General features: G+C 29.7%; 1 protein-coding gene across 4 annotated transcripts in view; it reads left to right on the top strand.

The window, feature by feature from the left end:
• LOC118188871 (SANT and BTB domain regulator of class switch recombination) overlaps nucleotides 1-15114 on the top strand; it is a 59175-nt gene that overhangs the window by 28870 nt on the left and 15191 nt on the right. For all 4 annotated transcript variants that reach the window (XM_035359387.2, XM_035359388.2, XM_035359386.2 and 1 more), the window contains 3 exons: nucleotides 11911-12129; nucleotides 12597-12666; nucleotides 12780-12855. In XM_035359387.2, the coding sequence (XP_035215278.1) occupies nucleotides 11911-12129; nucleotides 12597-12666; nucleotides 12780-12855 (365 nt within the window). The remainder of the gene's footprint in view (nucleotides 1-11910; nucleotides 12130-12596; nucleotides 12667-12779; nucleotides 12856-15114) is intronic.

The raw sequence follows: 15114 nt of genomic DNA, 5'->3' as shown, positions 1-15114 counted from the left end.
GTGTAAAACATAAATAAACATATATATATTTTAAATACATAATATTTGTAGATTTCCTTCTTTATACTGTAAAGCAGAATAAAGTATTTTACACTTAATAAAATATTAAAATTATAGAGATCGTTAACACATTAGTTTTAAGCACTTTTTTTTCAAGATAGAGTGATGACTTTTCAAAATCAAACAGTAAACAGTTGCCAGTGTATTTCGATGTGGAGCAGTGTGGCTTATTACAAAATCTATAAGTTTTTAACTTTCGATTTTTATTACACTTGGTGCAGGATAAGAGCATAATTATGTAGGGAAAAATTTATGTCAAGCATACTTTGAATTGATACATCTTTTCTATTTTATTTTATAACATTATTTCTTTAAAGATGTCTTATTTCTGCCAAGAAAGTAGTTAGTCCACATGAGAAATGTGTTTATCAGATAATTATTCCTTGGTTATAGATCCAAAACTACCAATAAAACTTAAAATGATTACAAATTGTTGATTACCCCCTCCCTCTTTTTAGCTTGTGTGTCCTGCTATGCAGGCCCACTTCTGCTGACCCCGACCATTGGCTAAGTGATAAATTCAAAGAATAATGTTAATTAAGCCCAGGTTGGCGGTTAAACCAGCCTGTTGCATGGGTTAGATTTTAATTGTATTACAATAACAGCTATAAATTTTTATCAAAAAGTTTCATTGCCTTTCTGGAGATAAACAAATGGTCATCCTCCTCTATATGCAATTTATTTTATAATCAGGTATACCAATTCTTAGCTGCAGCACCCCCCCCCCCTCAAGTTAAGAAATATTTTTTCCTTTCTTTTATATATTCTGTGCATATTTTTAAAAAAATTTAAAACTAAGAATGTCAATAATTTACTAATATTTATCTAACCATTCATCAATTTGTATGAATACAATAAACTCTGTCTTAATAACAGCTTTTGAAAATGATCAGTATTTCTGAGAATATAAGAGCATAAATGTAGAACATCGCGTCCACATAAAACCAAAATTGTGGGTGATGATCTCAAGAGAGGATTCACTGTATATACACTCATGTCCATAAATTAAGGATAATGCAAAATCAGGCAAAGGAAGAGTTAGAAGCAAAACAAATTTGACTTATTTATTAAACAAAAGGTAAAGAGCAAAAAAAGGTACTATATGTTTGATATTATTAAAAAAATTGGCGATTTTTTCTCCCTGGAGCAAATTACAAAGAAAAAACCTATTTACAAAAAACCAATATTACATGGTTGGTATGATTGTTAATACATTGTATGTCTCCCAGACAATGCAGTACACTCCGTACAACGCCTAGGCATGCTGAGTATCAAATTATCGATCTGATCTTGGGGGATATTACACCACTCAAAAAGCAATGCTTTCCGAAGTTCTGGTAGACATGTAGGAGGAGGTTGACGGGCTGCAACTCGTCGGCCAAGCATGTCCCACACGTGCTCTACTGGATTCAAGTCCGGTGAGAATGCTGGCCAGTCCATACGGGTGATATCCTCCAATTGAAGGCATTCGCTTACGATGTTTGCACGGTGAGGACGGGCATTGTCATCCATAAACACAAATTGTTTGACATCGATAAACACAAATTGGCACCCCGAAACAAATGTACATGTTGTTCCAGAATGGCGTCCTGATAGATTTGGCTTGGCATGGTTCCAATTTGAACATGCAGGTCAGTTCTGGAACCCAGAATAATTCCACCCCAAACGAGCACTCCTGCACCAACATAACAGTGTCGTTCAATGATGTTTTCTTGGTGGTAACGGGTACTTGGAGCTCTCCATATGAAAGTCCGGTGAGAATCAGACTGCAAGCTAAACCTGGACTCGTCGGAAAACATCGCACAAGCCCACTGTTGCGGTGTCCACAATGCATGCTCTCTACTCCAGGCTAACTGCAGGCGACAGTGAGTTGCAGTAAGTGGAACACATCTGACAGGTCTACGAGCATATAGACCAATCTGCCCTAAGTGTCTGTACATGGTCTGCCTTGAAATTGTCGTACCAGTGGCTGAAGAGAGCTGACGAGATAGGTCTGAGGCTGTGCTCCACCTGTTTCTTTTGGCAGTAACTGCCAAATACCTGTCCTCATTTGGTGTTGTAACTCTGGGGGTGACCTGTGCTGTAATGTCTACTCACATTACCATCATCTTGGAATCGTTGCCCAAGCCTGGAGATGCCACTCTGGGCAATTCCAAGTTCATCTGATACTTCCAGTTGGGTACGCGCACATTCCAGACGGCCGATAATTTTACCACGTAAAAAATCATCCAAATGCGTCCTTTGTGTCATAACTATTCGGTTATTGCACTGAAATGCTTATAAAGCGCCTGCGAACAATTTTACTTCTTTGCCTGTATTCCTTATATATCACTCTCTTACAGTCTCGTCATTGTGACGTACCATCGGTGTCATCTGGTTACTTCCTGAAATTTGCATATGATTCTTGAAGATGTTTATAGTGATTTTACAGGTGATATATTTATTTTAGAGTTTGATTTCCACGTTACTCCGAATTATCCTTAATTTATGGACATGAGTGTATTTAGATCAATACCACGTTAAATAAGCTGTTCTGTTGTACGTAAGTATATAAGTGCTAATCAAGTTTTTTTTTTACACAGACTAAGAAAGTTCGAGCTAAGAGACCTGCTGCTGCTGACTCAGAAACTAGAGAATTAATAGCTGATGAAACATGCTCTAATACAGAAGATTCTTCTGTTTAAAAAAAAGAAAGTAAAACTGAAGACAAATTCTTTGCAACTCAAAATGGCAAAAGTTCATGTCAAAGTGATGCAGCAAGCAAAGTGATGCTTACAAAACTGATTCCTTTCTCATATTTTACTTGAGCTGAAAAATAAAAATTTTATTACAGATGAATACTATGAACTTTTGAAGAACATTCCAGAAATACCCAAAGATATTAATTCAGGTCTTAAGAAAAAGCATAACAAATACTCTCCCCAATTTTGTTCTTTCGCATTAACTTTAAATTTCTTATCATTCAAAGCATACTGTTATGTTAGAAAGCAATTTGACACTGGCTTGCCACATCCACTTAACATTTCTGAATGGTATGAAACTTTAGATGCATCACCAGGATTCTGCAGAGTAGCTTTAGCAGCTTTGAAAACAAAACATTCAACAAGTCAGTATCCAGACTGTTCATTAATTGTTGATGAAATAGTAATTCGACAACATGTAAAATGGAATGGTGGATATATTGATATTGGAACTCATTTTAGATGGTGTCGAAAGGTCTGTTGCAAAAGAAGTTTTTGTACTATTGATAAATTGCATTAATAGTAACTGAAAGCTTCTAGTTGGTTACTTTTTTACAGCTGGATTAAGAGGAGAGCAGCTTGCATCAATTATTCTTAATAGTTTAAGATTGGTGAAGTGAAGCAAATATTAATATCGTCAGTCTGACATTGATGGTGCAATTTCAAATTTCTCAGTGATGAAAAATCTAGACTGCAGTTTTGAACTGGACAATTTTAAAACGTTCTTCCTGCATCCCACAACTTAAGAACTCATATATTTTTTCCTGGATCCTTGCAATGCATTGAAATTGGTAAGAAATACTTTTAGGGACAAAGGTGTTCTAATTGACACTGAATGTAAAGTAATTCATTGGGACCACTTGGTTAATTTAAATAAATTATAGGAAGAAGAAGGCCTCCATTTTGAAAATAAATTAAAATGGCACCATGTATTTTAGAAAAAACAAGAGATGAAAGTAAATTTAGCTGCACAATTTTTTAGCAATTCAGCCATTGATGCTCCGCAGTTTTGTATGGAAAAACAAATTCATGGTTTTCAAGGTGGATCAGGCACATTAAATTAATTAATAGGTTATTTGATATTTTAAATTCTAGAAGTATTCACAGGTGTCATATAAAAGAGTAATATGCACTGAAAATTATTTAACAATTTTAGAATTTTTTGGCAAAGCAAAATTTTACATTGAAAACCTCACTGAAAGAGAGAAAACGCCTGTAATATTTTGCTACCGAAAAATAATTTTTTTAGGATTTTTAATCTGTATTGAAAGTAGCAAGGGGACATTCTAAAAATTAATAATGAAAGAAATGAAGTTAAATTATGTGCTAGTGTATAAATTTACTACATAGAACTTCTGTTTGGGTATATAAGGTCAAAATTTTGCTGCTATATCTTGCAGGCAGTTCACATCTGTTTAAAAAAAAAAAAAAAAAAAATCTTGTTTGTCAAGAACTAAAAATTAATACAAATGGAAATTGCTCGGCAGTAGAAAATTATAAAATTCTTGTATGTTCTCAACAAAAAAATCCAACAGAAGGTATCAATAACAGTATCCGACAAAATTTATTATTAGAAAATGGAAAAACAACTCAAAATTGTGTTATGTGTGCTGAACATGATTACTGCCTTTCTTTTAATTTCCTACCAAGTGAATGTTTAGAAGAAACCATTACATACATGAGGGCTTTATTGTTCAGTAAACAGAACAAAAAATTCTCTGCTCTGAATGCATTGAAGCATTTTATTCGTCCAAAAAAAAAAAAACTGGAAATTATTAGATGTAAAGACTTATATTTTCTTCTTGGAATATCATTCAAATCTGTAAAGAGACAAATACTTTTCAGAAGATAGTTGACTATTTGTATCCTCTGTCAGAAATTAATATTACTAAAGTCGAAACTATAATTACAGATGTTTTAATTAAATGTCTTGATGTAAACATCTTTGAGAGTTTAAAAAATCATGCTGTGGATACTGAATGCGAGCATAATCAAGTATTATATTTAGTTAAAAATATTGCTATGCATTATATAAATATATGGCTGCATTATAAAACAAAACAGAAAACTCTTTTTCTACATGAAGAGAGAATACAAGAGAGATTAACAAAACTGGTATTGTTTAAAGGCCAGTAAGCAGATTACCAATGGAGTATTACAGACAAGTACAATTAAAGTTTCATTCTTGACTAAAATTGCATTATACTTTTTTAGATGTTGTAACTCATAATAATATCATCCTGTTTTCTTCTATTTCTTAAGTATTTCAGTTTTGTATTATATGGTTCTAAATAAATGGTACATCTTGTTATGGATAATGAATAGTTGCACATATTTAGGTTTCAAGATTTCTTATTGTTGAACTGTAAATCTGAAATGTGTAATTTACTGTTTTTATATTCAAATGGAATTTGTCTGCCTTGTGTTTCACAAACAAAGCTTGTTATGTTGAAGAAGTTATTGATGTAATATACCATACTTTTATCTGTTTTATTTATGTATATAATTTGAAGTTTCTATGTAATTCACTTTATTATTTCTATAAATTATTGTAGCTTCAATAACAACACATATTTCTTCCTTGAAAACTTAAGTTATATCCTGTTATTTTTTATAAAACAGTATTATAATATGTTATACGATAACTAGCAGTCGCATGTATTTATCATTTGTACCATGCTTATACTAAATTAGAATTTCACTATTGAATAAATTACTTTCCTTGTGTACAAAAGTATCATGAATTGAGATAATCTGATTATTTATATGATGGAATGAATCTGATTATTTACTGATGGAAATATTGCATAATTTTATCTTGTATATTTTTCATAATACAAAATAATGTTTGTATTTGCACATTTTATAATTTTTATATATTTTTTCTTTATGCAACTCAACTATATATCTTAAATAAACATAATTTTTTGTGAATAAAAAAAACATTTACTGATGATTAGTTTTTGATCTTTTAACGAATAAGCATCATTCAATATTTAACATAAAAAAGTGAATTAAATCTTAATGTAATAGGCAAAGTGCTGTTAAAATTCCTAATGTGTGTGTGTAATAAATATCTTTTGACCTAAATATGTATCAAATAAATGTAAAAACTAAACTGAATTTCCTAGCAAAAGTTGAAAGATAAAATGAATTAAATCATAGTTTGCAATTTGAGTTACTCTGAAATGCAGGGGAAAAAATTGCACATACAAAAGGACTGATTCCCTTGAAATGAGTTAAATGAAAAATACATTATATAATTGCATGATATTATTAATGAATGCTAATAATAAAAGTATTGTGAACAAAATAACAATAAGTAAGTAATCAAAATCGTAAAAAACAACCTTGTATTTAGCGTAGGTATAAAGAAACGGATTCTCCAGAAATTCAATTTTCAAGTCGGTTTCTCCCCTATTAATAAAATTCACCCTTCGATTCTAAAAAATTGCATTTCTGTCTTGAATTCTTGGGGAATTTATAGTATATCGTGTCAGTGTGGTTTAAGATATATCGGCCAAATGAAAAGAACGTTGAAGTTTCGTATCAAGGAACATGAATCTTATGTCAGAAAAGGCGAAATTAACAAGTCTTCAATAGCGTATCATAGTTGGACTTTTAACCATAATTTTGATTTTGGATCTTCAAAAATTATCCAAAAGGCTTCTTCCATAGGTGAATTGGATTTTCTTGAGGCTTTTCACATTCACAAAGATTTAACAGGTTTAGTTAATGATTTGAAGTCCAATCCAGTCCTTCCTAATGCCTTTAAAATTCTACTATCTTAATTCAGTTATTTTTGCCGATAGATGGCGTTACCTCCTCGCGTTTGGTACTACCCATGGAGGTAGGAAAGGGAGGAGGGGCCATTCCGCGCTAGAAGTGAAGCACTGCTTTGAAGCTTGGGTCACCAGACGGGGTGTTTTTTGTTTACATTCAGAAGCTCGCTTGACAAGATTCTGATTGTATTTCGACACACGACAGTTCCATAGAAATCCAAAAAGGGACACTCTCGCATGAAAGAAACATTCATAGTGGAATGGATAATAGCAATTTGTATAGTTTACTGACATTTACGCAAAAATCACATCTTGGTGATTTTTCGATAACTAACAACAGCGATTTTGATTATGAATTTGTTTTATAAAATTCTAAGCTGTTGCACTACAAAAATATAGATTTTAAGAAAATTGCTAAAAGAGATCTTTCAAAATTTATTTTCTAGAAGATTTGAAAAGTTTGAAACTTGATGGCTAAATGTAAATATAAAATTATGTATGTTAAAATATTTGTAATTAGGCACATAGGTCAGATTAAGTTTTTATTAAATAGAGTAACGCATGCAAGGGCTATTTGCCTAAAGAGAAAGATGCCATCGTGGAGGAATTTTGAAGAAAAACTGAACTTTGAGTGGGTATTAAAAATAATACTTATAATTTTCATTCAAATTATATTCATATATATTTTTTATGTAAAACTTTCGGGTGTATGCTAAATTAGTGTAAATTACTTTACACGAAAAATATAGTGAATGCACAGAAATTAAAGATTTGCACATGCCGGGAATAATAAATAGGAAATATGTATGGGTATTTATGCATGTGCTTGCAAAAAGCATGTATCTGCCTTTGACAAAATACTTAAATATTCATTAAATTATTTATAAATGTATTTGAAATGAAGAATTTATTCACTTATAAAAAACTGTGAAAGTACTGTGAAGAAATCTAATGATTAAATGTATCTAATTTATAATGATTATAAATATTATCTAAATATATAATAACCTTAATATTGAATTGTAAACATAAATTGAAATCCTGTTGACAAATACGTTATAAAACTATTTAAGCAAGAATTGTTCGCATTAGAAAGCAATCTGTTAAAAGGTATTGTAAAGCAAATGCTATGAGATGCGCACTTAAGAACGTAATAAAGAGTTTTGGAATATGTATTGTTGAAATGAAGGGTAAAAAAAAAATCTGATAAGTATAATTAAAAGAATTATTCCCTTTACATTTTATAATAACTCAGTTACAAGTTTTAAATAATACTTAAAAAAAAAACTTATTTTATTCCCTTTCAGAAATGTTCAGAGAAAGTCAAATACTATTTAATACCTATTTAATTATTAGGAATTAGCGAAATACTTATTTAAAGTATTTCGCTAATTCCTAATAATTCTCTAATTTAAAATGAAGCGAATAGAGCATTAATTATAAATTGACTTACATTTTTCGATTTAAAAGAAGCCAAAAAATCATGTCATATTTAAGAAAGTATTTTAGGAAGAAGCTCTATAAATAGAAAAGAAATAATGCATAATTTTAATATTAATAATACAATAAACTTTGATCTTAATTTTTGTACCTTAACCGAATAAAATTGAATTACCTTAATTTTTTTTTTCTAATGTAATTAACGAAAACTTGTGAAAATATTTCATTCAAATTAAACCATTCTGAGAAAACTGTCCTGTGAAAAGTATAGCATTTAATTCCGTTCAGAATGAAATGTTGTTTAAAAATATGTTGTTTTCACATACTTAGGACTCTGAAGTGTTGTAGAAAAAGAAAATATATACATTTATATGTATATTTGCGACGTAATTACAAAATATTTACACCCGAACGCGTCAAATCCCATAGAACTCAATGGTAAATGACCCAATGTTTTGGTCACCACGTAGGGATCGCCGGTGCTTCAGAGCAGGCTACGGAGAAACTTGTTTAGGATGACTCCTTCTTACTTCCTACCTCCATGGTACTACCAGAGGGTATAAAAATCCGTTCAGTGGTTGCTTTCCATTATTTGAAGTTCAGATTTTGAGCGTAAGGTGCATTTGCCCCTCGCTCCCTATTTTAACTTCGCTAATATTTCTTTATGCTTGATCAGATAACCTGGCTCAGTAAAAGTAGGCGGCCAGTGCAACTCTGATTAAAAATCTAGTTATAACCACGTGCAGTGCTGATAAGGACCACGTGTTTCTGTGACTCCTCCTATTTTCTTCTTTCTATGTATTTCTTTCTCCTGATGAGGAGGGACCTTTAGCTGCCCTCGAAATCGATTGAGTGTTTCATTATACCTACGCTAAATACAAGGTTGTTTTTTACGATTTTGATTGTCACATTAGTGTGTTTCACTTCTAGTCTAATAAGTAAGTACTCAAACCATTAATTAATTGTATTTTAGTTGTTCTAAATATAAATAATTCTCAAATTTTTAATGTTATAAATACTACTTTTATTTTGAATAATCTTAACTTGAATGAACAATGATAAAAAAAAAAAAATTAAGTTCTGCATTGTTCTTTTTAAAACTTGCACAGCAAATGTAACTAAAAATCAAATTCTGTTATTAAATATTTACATGAACAGAAAATAAAATTAAATACATGAAATAAAATACTTGGAATATAATATGACCACACTTTAAATAATGTGTTTTCTTTTCCATGAAGAGCTGCTGTCTGCTCCCCCTTCCCTTTTATACTTACCATTTTGCTTTTACAGCTCAGTTAATTATAACATTTATTATTATGAAAAGGAAAATCTGAGAACTATAGATGTTTCTTCATGCACGTTACACTGAGAAAATACTCAAAACTCTTTGTTGATGGCTTTTCAAATGCACATTTCAATTACTGTAATTATTTATGCATGTTTAAAAATATTCTTTTACATAGAAATGAAACCTGAAATGTAGACATTATTTCATTGTAATAATTTAGAACCTTTCAGCCCTCTCACAACTTCACATAGAAAATCAAAGAACACTCTCAGAACTTTAGACCAGCTGACATTTAACTGTCCTTCACTTACTAATGGCAACATTTTCTTGTTGCAAACGGTGTGGCTTATTTGCTTTCCCCGGCTTCATTCTGCAACAGCAGAGGCACCATCTCCATGTATTCTAACATCCTTGGATCAGGGCAGCAAGTGTTACTGCAGTTCAAGTCAGCAAAGACTGAAAATCTCAATCATTTTCATGCTTTTTCCCTATGTGTAATGTGTATACGAGCCAGTTTCCCCCTTAAAAAATCCTCCACGAAGGCATCCCTCCCTTTAGGCAGATAGCCCTTGAGCCTTTGCTGTAATCACATAAAACCTTCACAAAAGAATGAAACAATTTTTATAGTCTTTCCAAGGTAACTCAGAAGCAGAATAAATGTTTTTTATTATTCAGAAATGCTTTAAAGAATTAGATGTTGCTTAATGTATGTTTATTATAGCAGAAATAGCAATCATGGAGATGATTATACGACTTCCATAAAGCATATGTGAGCATTTGTCCATATTTATCTAATTGTGTTTTAAACCAAGTGCATGGGAAATAGGAACAGCGTTTGTTGGAGAAGTAATTTATAAAGATCTGAGAGATTTTGAACTACTATAAAAATAAGATATTTTTTATTGGAACTTTTATTTAACTATGTATTCCCTGTATAATAATTTTTATGTAGTTACTACACTGATGTATAATTGTTATTCAAATATTAATCTGCTGGCACAATTCAAGTTTTTCAATTATTTAGAATAGAATATCCAAAGATTTAAAAGTATCCAAAAAACATTTGCAGTCTTAATATTATTTCTTGAAATTTTTCTATGTTGTTTAAAAACATTTACTTTGATCTTTTAATTGTATTAAAAAAAGAGCATAAAAAATTTTGACGCAGTTATTATAAGGAAACAAATCTATTTAATTACATGCAGTTGTTTCCTTTAGTGGACTTTTTGAATAAAATTAATAATAACTTAACAAATCATTGTATTCTTAATACCATTATCATGAGAGTTATAAGGTGATCCAAAAGACACACACATCAAATCTTGAAAAACTGAAAAATTTCCAAAATGGATATTAATGACAGTTTGTTCCAATGGATGACACTCCTGTACTGTTACAAGTAATACATAAATCAGTTGAAATTCCATTTCCAGTTTATGGTGTTAGCTTAAAAAACAAACATTTGTTTAGGTTGGAGATGAGATTCTCCCATGCAGAACACCACCTGATCATTTTTTAATCTAAAATAGTTTTGGAAGAAATAGCTGAGATAAAAATAATTTCAAAAGCAATTTAAAGATCTGTGATAATCTAATTTTTATTGACTGTTAATAATATGATACCATTAGTAATAATTCCTTTTTTAACCCTTGATGCAGCTCAGAAGTTATTACTACAAACTGTCCATTGACTTTAGTTGAAAATCTATAATGCAGCCATAGCAAAATAAGAAATTAATCAGTGGATAAAACATGAAAATGTAAATTTTTAGAATATTTAATCTGGGATATTGTCAAGCTGAATATGTGTACTGTTACTCAATAAAACCACTTATGTATACAAATTAGATTGGCGTATTTCAAGAAAAATTAATATGAACATTGGTGGTGTAGAAATCTTTCATCTATATGAATTTTGTTTATTTTAAATTTAAAGTAATTGTTTTATGATTCTAGGTTGGGCCTATTTTCATGCAGTCTCAATGTTTTATTATAAAGTTGAATTAAAACTTCTGAAAAAATTTATAAGTGTAAAATTTATGCAGTTGGTATCTATTAATATTGATCAATTAAAAATATTGCTTTGAGAGGCACTAAATTTCATAAAAAGATCTGCCAACTTTCAGAAGCACATTAATTTTTAATTCTGAAAGAGGAAGTTTAGTGATTGAATTACCTTTTTAAAAGTTTAAAAAAAATATTAAGAAAGGTCTTTTGTTGTTAAAGGTACTTTACATAAATTTTACTTTACATAATATATTATTTTTGCTTTATTTTATAATTAAGTATACTTTTAAAAGATGAAAAATTTATCAAGAATTCAGTTAATTTGTATATAACTTTCAGAATTTAAGTTGTTTTTCTAATGTCTGATTATGTTCTGTAACATATTATAATAAATTTACATTATTTGATTTAAAATTTATACTTAAAGAATTATTTAATAAATAAATATTTAACTGTATTTCAATTACCTGTATCAAGTTCAATTCATTAACTGTTCATCAAGTTTGATGTGTTTAAATTTATAATGTAGTAATTAAATTTTTATATATATATTTGTTTAATGCAACTTTTTTTCTTATTTCTTATGCTAGGGATGTACTTATAGAAATCACACCGTGAATGCCACTGAAAGGTCGTCAGATGTATTTCAAGACATGTTGACTTACTTTGATCTAATTTGTCTGCCCAATTCATCTCAGCCCATTCCTAATGAAAATATTGGCCTTGATAGAATCACACCATGCCATAGTGAAAGAGCACTGATTCAGTGGCTGAAAACCTTAAAGCCTGACAGTGCAGAACTGAAAAAAGTATTATGTTTAATTTTTATATATATTAAAATTATGAAGGAAATACTACAGTAATGAAAAGACAGCTTTTAATAATTAGAATAATGTATGGAAAGGCCAATATAATTGGCAGTATTTAACAGTTAAAAGCTTAAGCTCGACAACAAACTACTTTTTAATGAGTAAAATTTGTCATGCATGTGTCATAGTAGTATTAGGTTGCTTTAATTTTTCTGATAGCCTTGAAGAATCAGTAGAGATTATTTAATTTAATTTATTAAACATCACTGTGTTTGTTGTTTTCCATACCTAATATATATACAGCAAGATGCATCTAGAACATAGTACTTAACTTATTTTTTTTAATATTTTATTCAATGGTGAGCTTATCTTTGAAGAAAAATTTTAATTTAATATAATATATTTTTTATTTTTGCTGTCTCAAATATATATTTGAAATTTTATTCATTAATTTGTAAACATTCAAGGTGGGCTCAAAACTCAGCGTTTCTTCTGATGGCAGTGGGTCTGTTAACAGATCTGCAGAAAGTCTAGCAGGCAAGTTTTCCTTTAGATAAATTAAAATTGAATGCTTTTTTAAAAGTCGATTTTTGTTTTATGAAGTCAAATTTTTATTACTAGTTGTATTTATTAAGTTTCAATTTTTGCAGTGGGCATTACTCGCAAAGAAGAAAAGCAACCCACAGTTTTCACTCCATTGCTGTCTTCACTAGGGCAAGTTGAGGGGTAAGTTAATAAATTTAATTTTATATAAACCCCTTGGGGCCTATCCGCTCAACCAACGAAAATGAAATTTCAGGTATTGTAATTTGAAGGTATGCACTTGAGATTGTGATGATTTAAAGCAATAGAACTCTCAAGATGATGGTTACAATAAAAAAAAAATTCAAATGGCAATACTCATTTCTTTCGTGTGCAAGTTGATCAATGCAGTGAAAAAACAATAAATGGCATTGGAGTGAAACGTGTATGGCAAAAATAGCAAGCAAAAAAGACTAGTGTAAAGGACCAATTGGAATTACAAGTTTTCAATGTGTACAGCATTTCAAAATAAGAGTTCTCTCGTGTAACTTTGCAGTTTCGTAGCCATTGTGATCCTTCGACCTCGCTGGATTTCTGGATCTAGGGTTATCTGAAATCTGAAGTGTACACATCAAATTCATGAGATTTATCAGAACTGATAGTTGCAATAAAACGTGAAGTTATACAGATTCCTCCTGTGATGTTACTTTCATCATTGTTATCAACCATCTCCCACGTGCAATGCATTATCATTTGCGAAGGTGGGCGTGTTGAAAACTTGTTAATTCCAATAAAAGTTTTTTTCCTGTCCTCTCTTTTGTTGCCATTGATCGTTTACAATGCTGTTCCGTACAGATGTTTTATTCCTGTAATGTTTACATATATCATTTTGATGCCGTTTATTGTTTTTCAATGCATTAATCAATTTGTGCAAGAAAAAAATGGATGTTGTCATTCAAAAAATTTGGTCATTGTAACTATGACAGCTGTATTGTTTTAAATGATTACAATCTCAAGTGCATACCTTCCAAAAACAATATCTGAAATTTCATTTCTATTGGTTGAATGGATAGGCCACTACAAATTCGTATATTGGGGAATTTTTTTTTTTTTTTTAAATTTTTTTTTTTTTTTTTTTAATGAACCCCTTGTAAATGCCTTTTAATATAAATTAAAGTAACTAAAGTACTTTTGCTGTTTAAGAGTGTAATTTATTGTCTTGGTTGACCCTCTAACTGCAAGATCCATGAATCCCATGTTCAGCATTTATCCTGAATATATGTAGGAAGCATTCTTTATTGTGTTTGTATTTAAACCTGGTAGTACGTTAATAAGGAAAAATACTATTTTTCCATCAATTTACGATTTCATTTGAATCATATCCTTCATTTTTATGAAGATTGTATTCATAGTCAGTGGATTAACAAATATTCTTTATCCTTAAATACAAGAGCAGTAGTACCAAAAATTTCAGTCAGTTCATATTTAAATTGGAAAATGTTTTAAATTTTTAATTTTTTTTTCATTGCTGTATAATATCTTATACACATAAGCTTTAAATTTGCTGGAAAGCATCATTATATTAATTTAGCCCCATTTATATTAAGAAATAAGGAAGATATTTATTATTATATTGTCTTTTTAAGGCTTTACGGTGAATCTAATAAAATTAATGAAATAAGTATAATTTTGTGCATGAAACTGTTTATGTTTAGATCATAGGAATTAAATAATTACTTTGTAATATATAGTAATTAAATATGCACCATTAATAAAGAAATGCAATTATCATCTATTTTAATTGCATGTTAAGCATTAGAAAATATAGGTGAGTAACATAATAAAAGGATATCGAAAGGAAAATAAAATGTATTGTTAAGTGGAAGGAGAGGATAAATATAATGTGAAGTTTTATGTTAAAATTATATTTTATCTAAGCTTTCTAAAAGGATTTAAATTAGTTATTAGTTTTTACTTTCTATTTTGAATGAGAGTTTTCACTTATATTAAATGAAAATTTCTGTAAAACATTTACCTGTTAACTACATTAATAGTAATACTAGTAAATAAATTTAACTTTTTTGTCTGCCATATACAATGCCTGATTAAGATTTTTTTGCACTTTTGACAAAGTTCTTTAGCAATACCATTTCATAAAATGGTACAGAAATTCTCTACTTATCTTCTATATTGTGTCAATAAGCAAAGCATTACTTAAAAAGGTCAAGGAAACAGTAAACAAAAAATTAATAATAAGTAACTTTTCATTAAGTAAAATAATAATAATTTAGAAACAGGCATAGCACATAGCCTGCATCAAATTCAGAAATTGCATTCTAACAAGAGATCACATTATTATTAGTAAAACAATTATTTTAATTGCTATATATAAAAATTATAATTATTTTATTAAAACAAGGTAATTTAATAATGAAATACTAAAATATGTAGTTGTATACATAA

Source organism: Stegodyphus dumicola, chromosome 12, assembly GCF_044657685.1.
Source record: "Stegodyphus dumicola isolate Sdum_Otavi_A_Nest chromosome 12, ASM4465768v1".
In the NCBI taxonomy this organism is placed as follows: Eukaryota; Metazoa; Arthropoda; class Arachnida; order Araneae; family Eresidae; genus Stegodyphus; species Stegodyphus dumicola.
Note: the sequence above shows the minus strand (reverse complement) of the source record. Positions and strands in the feature narration are given on the sequence as shown.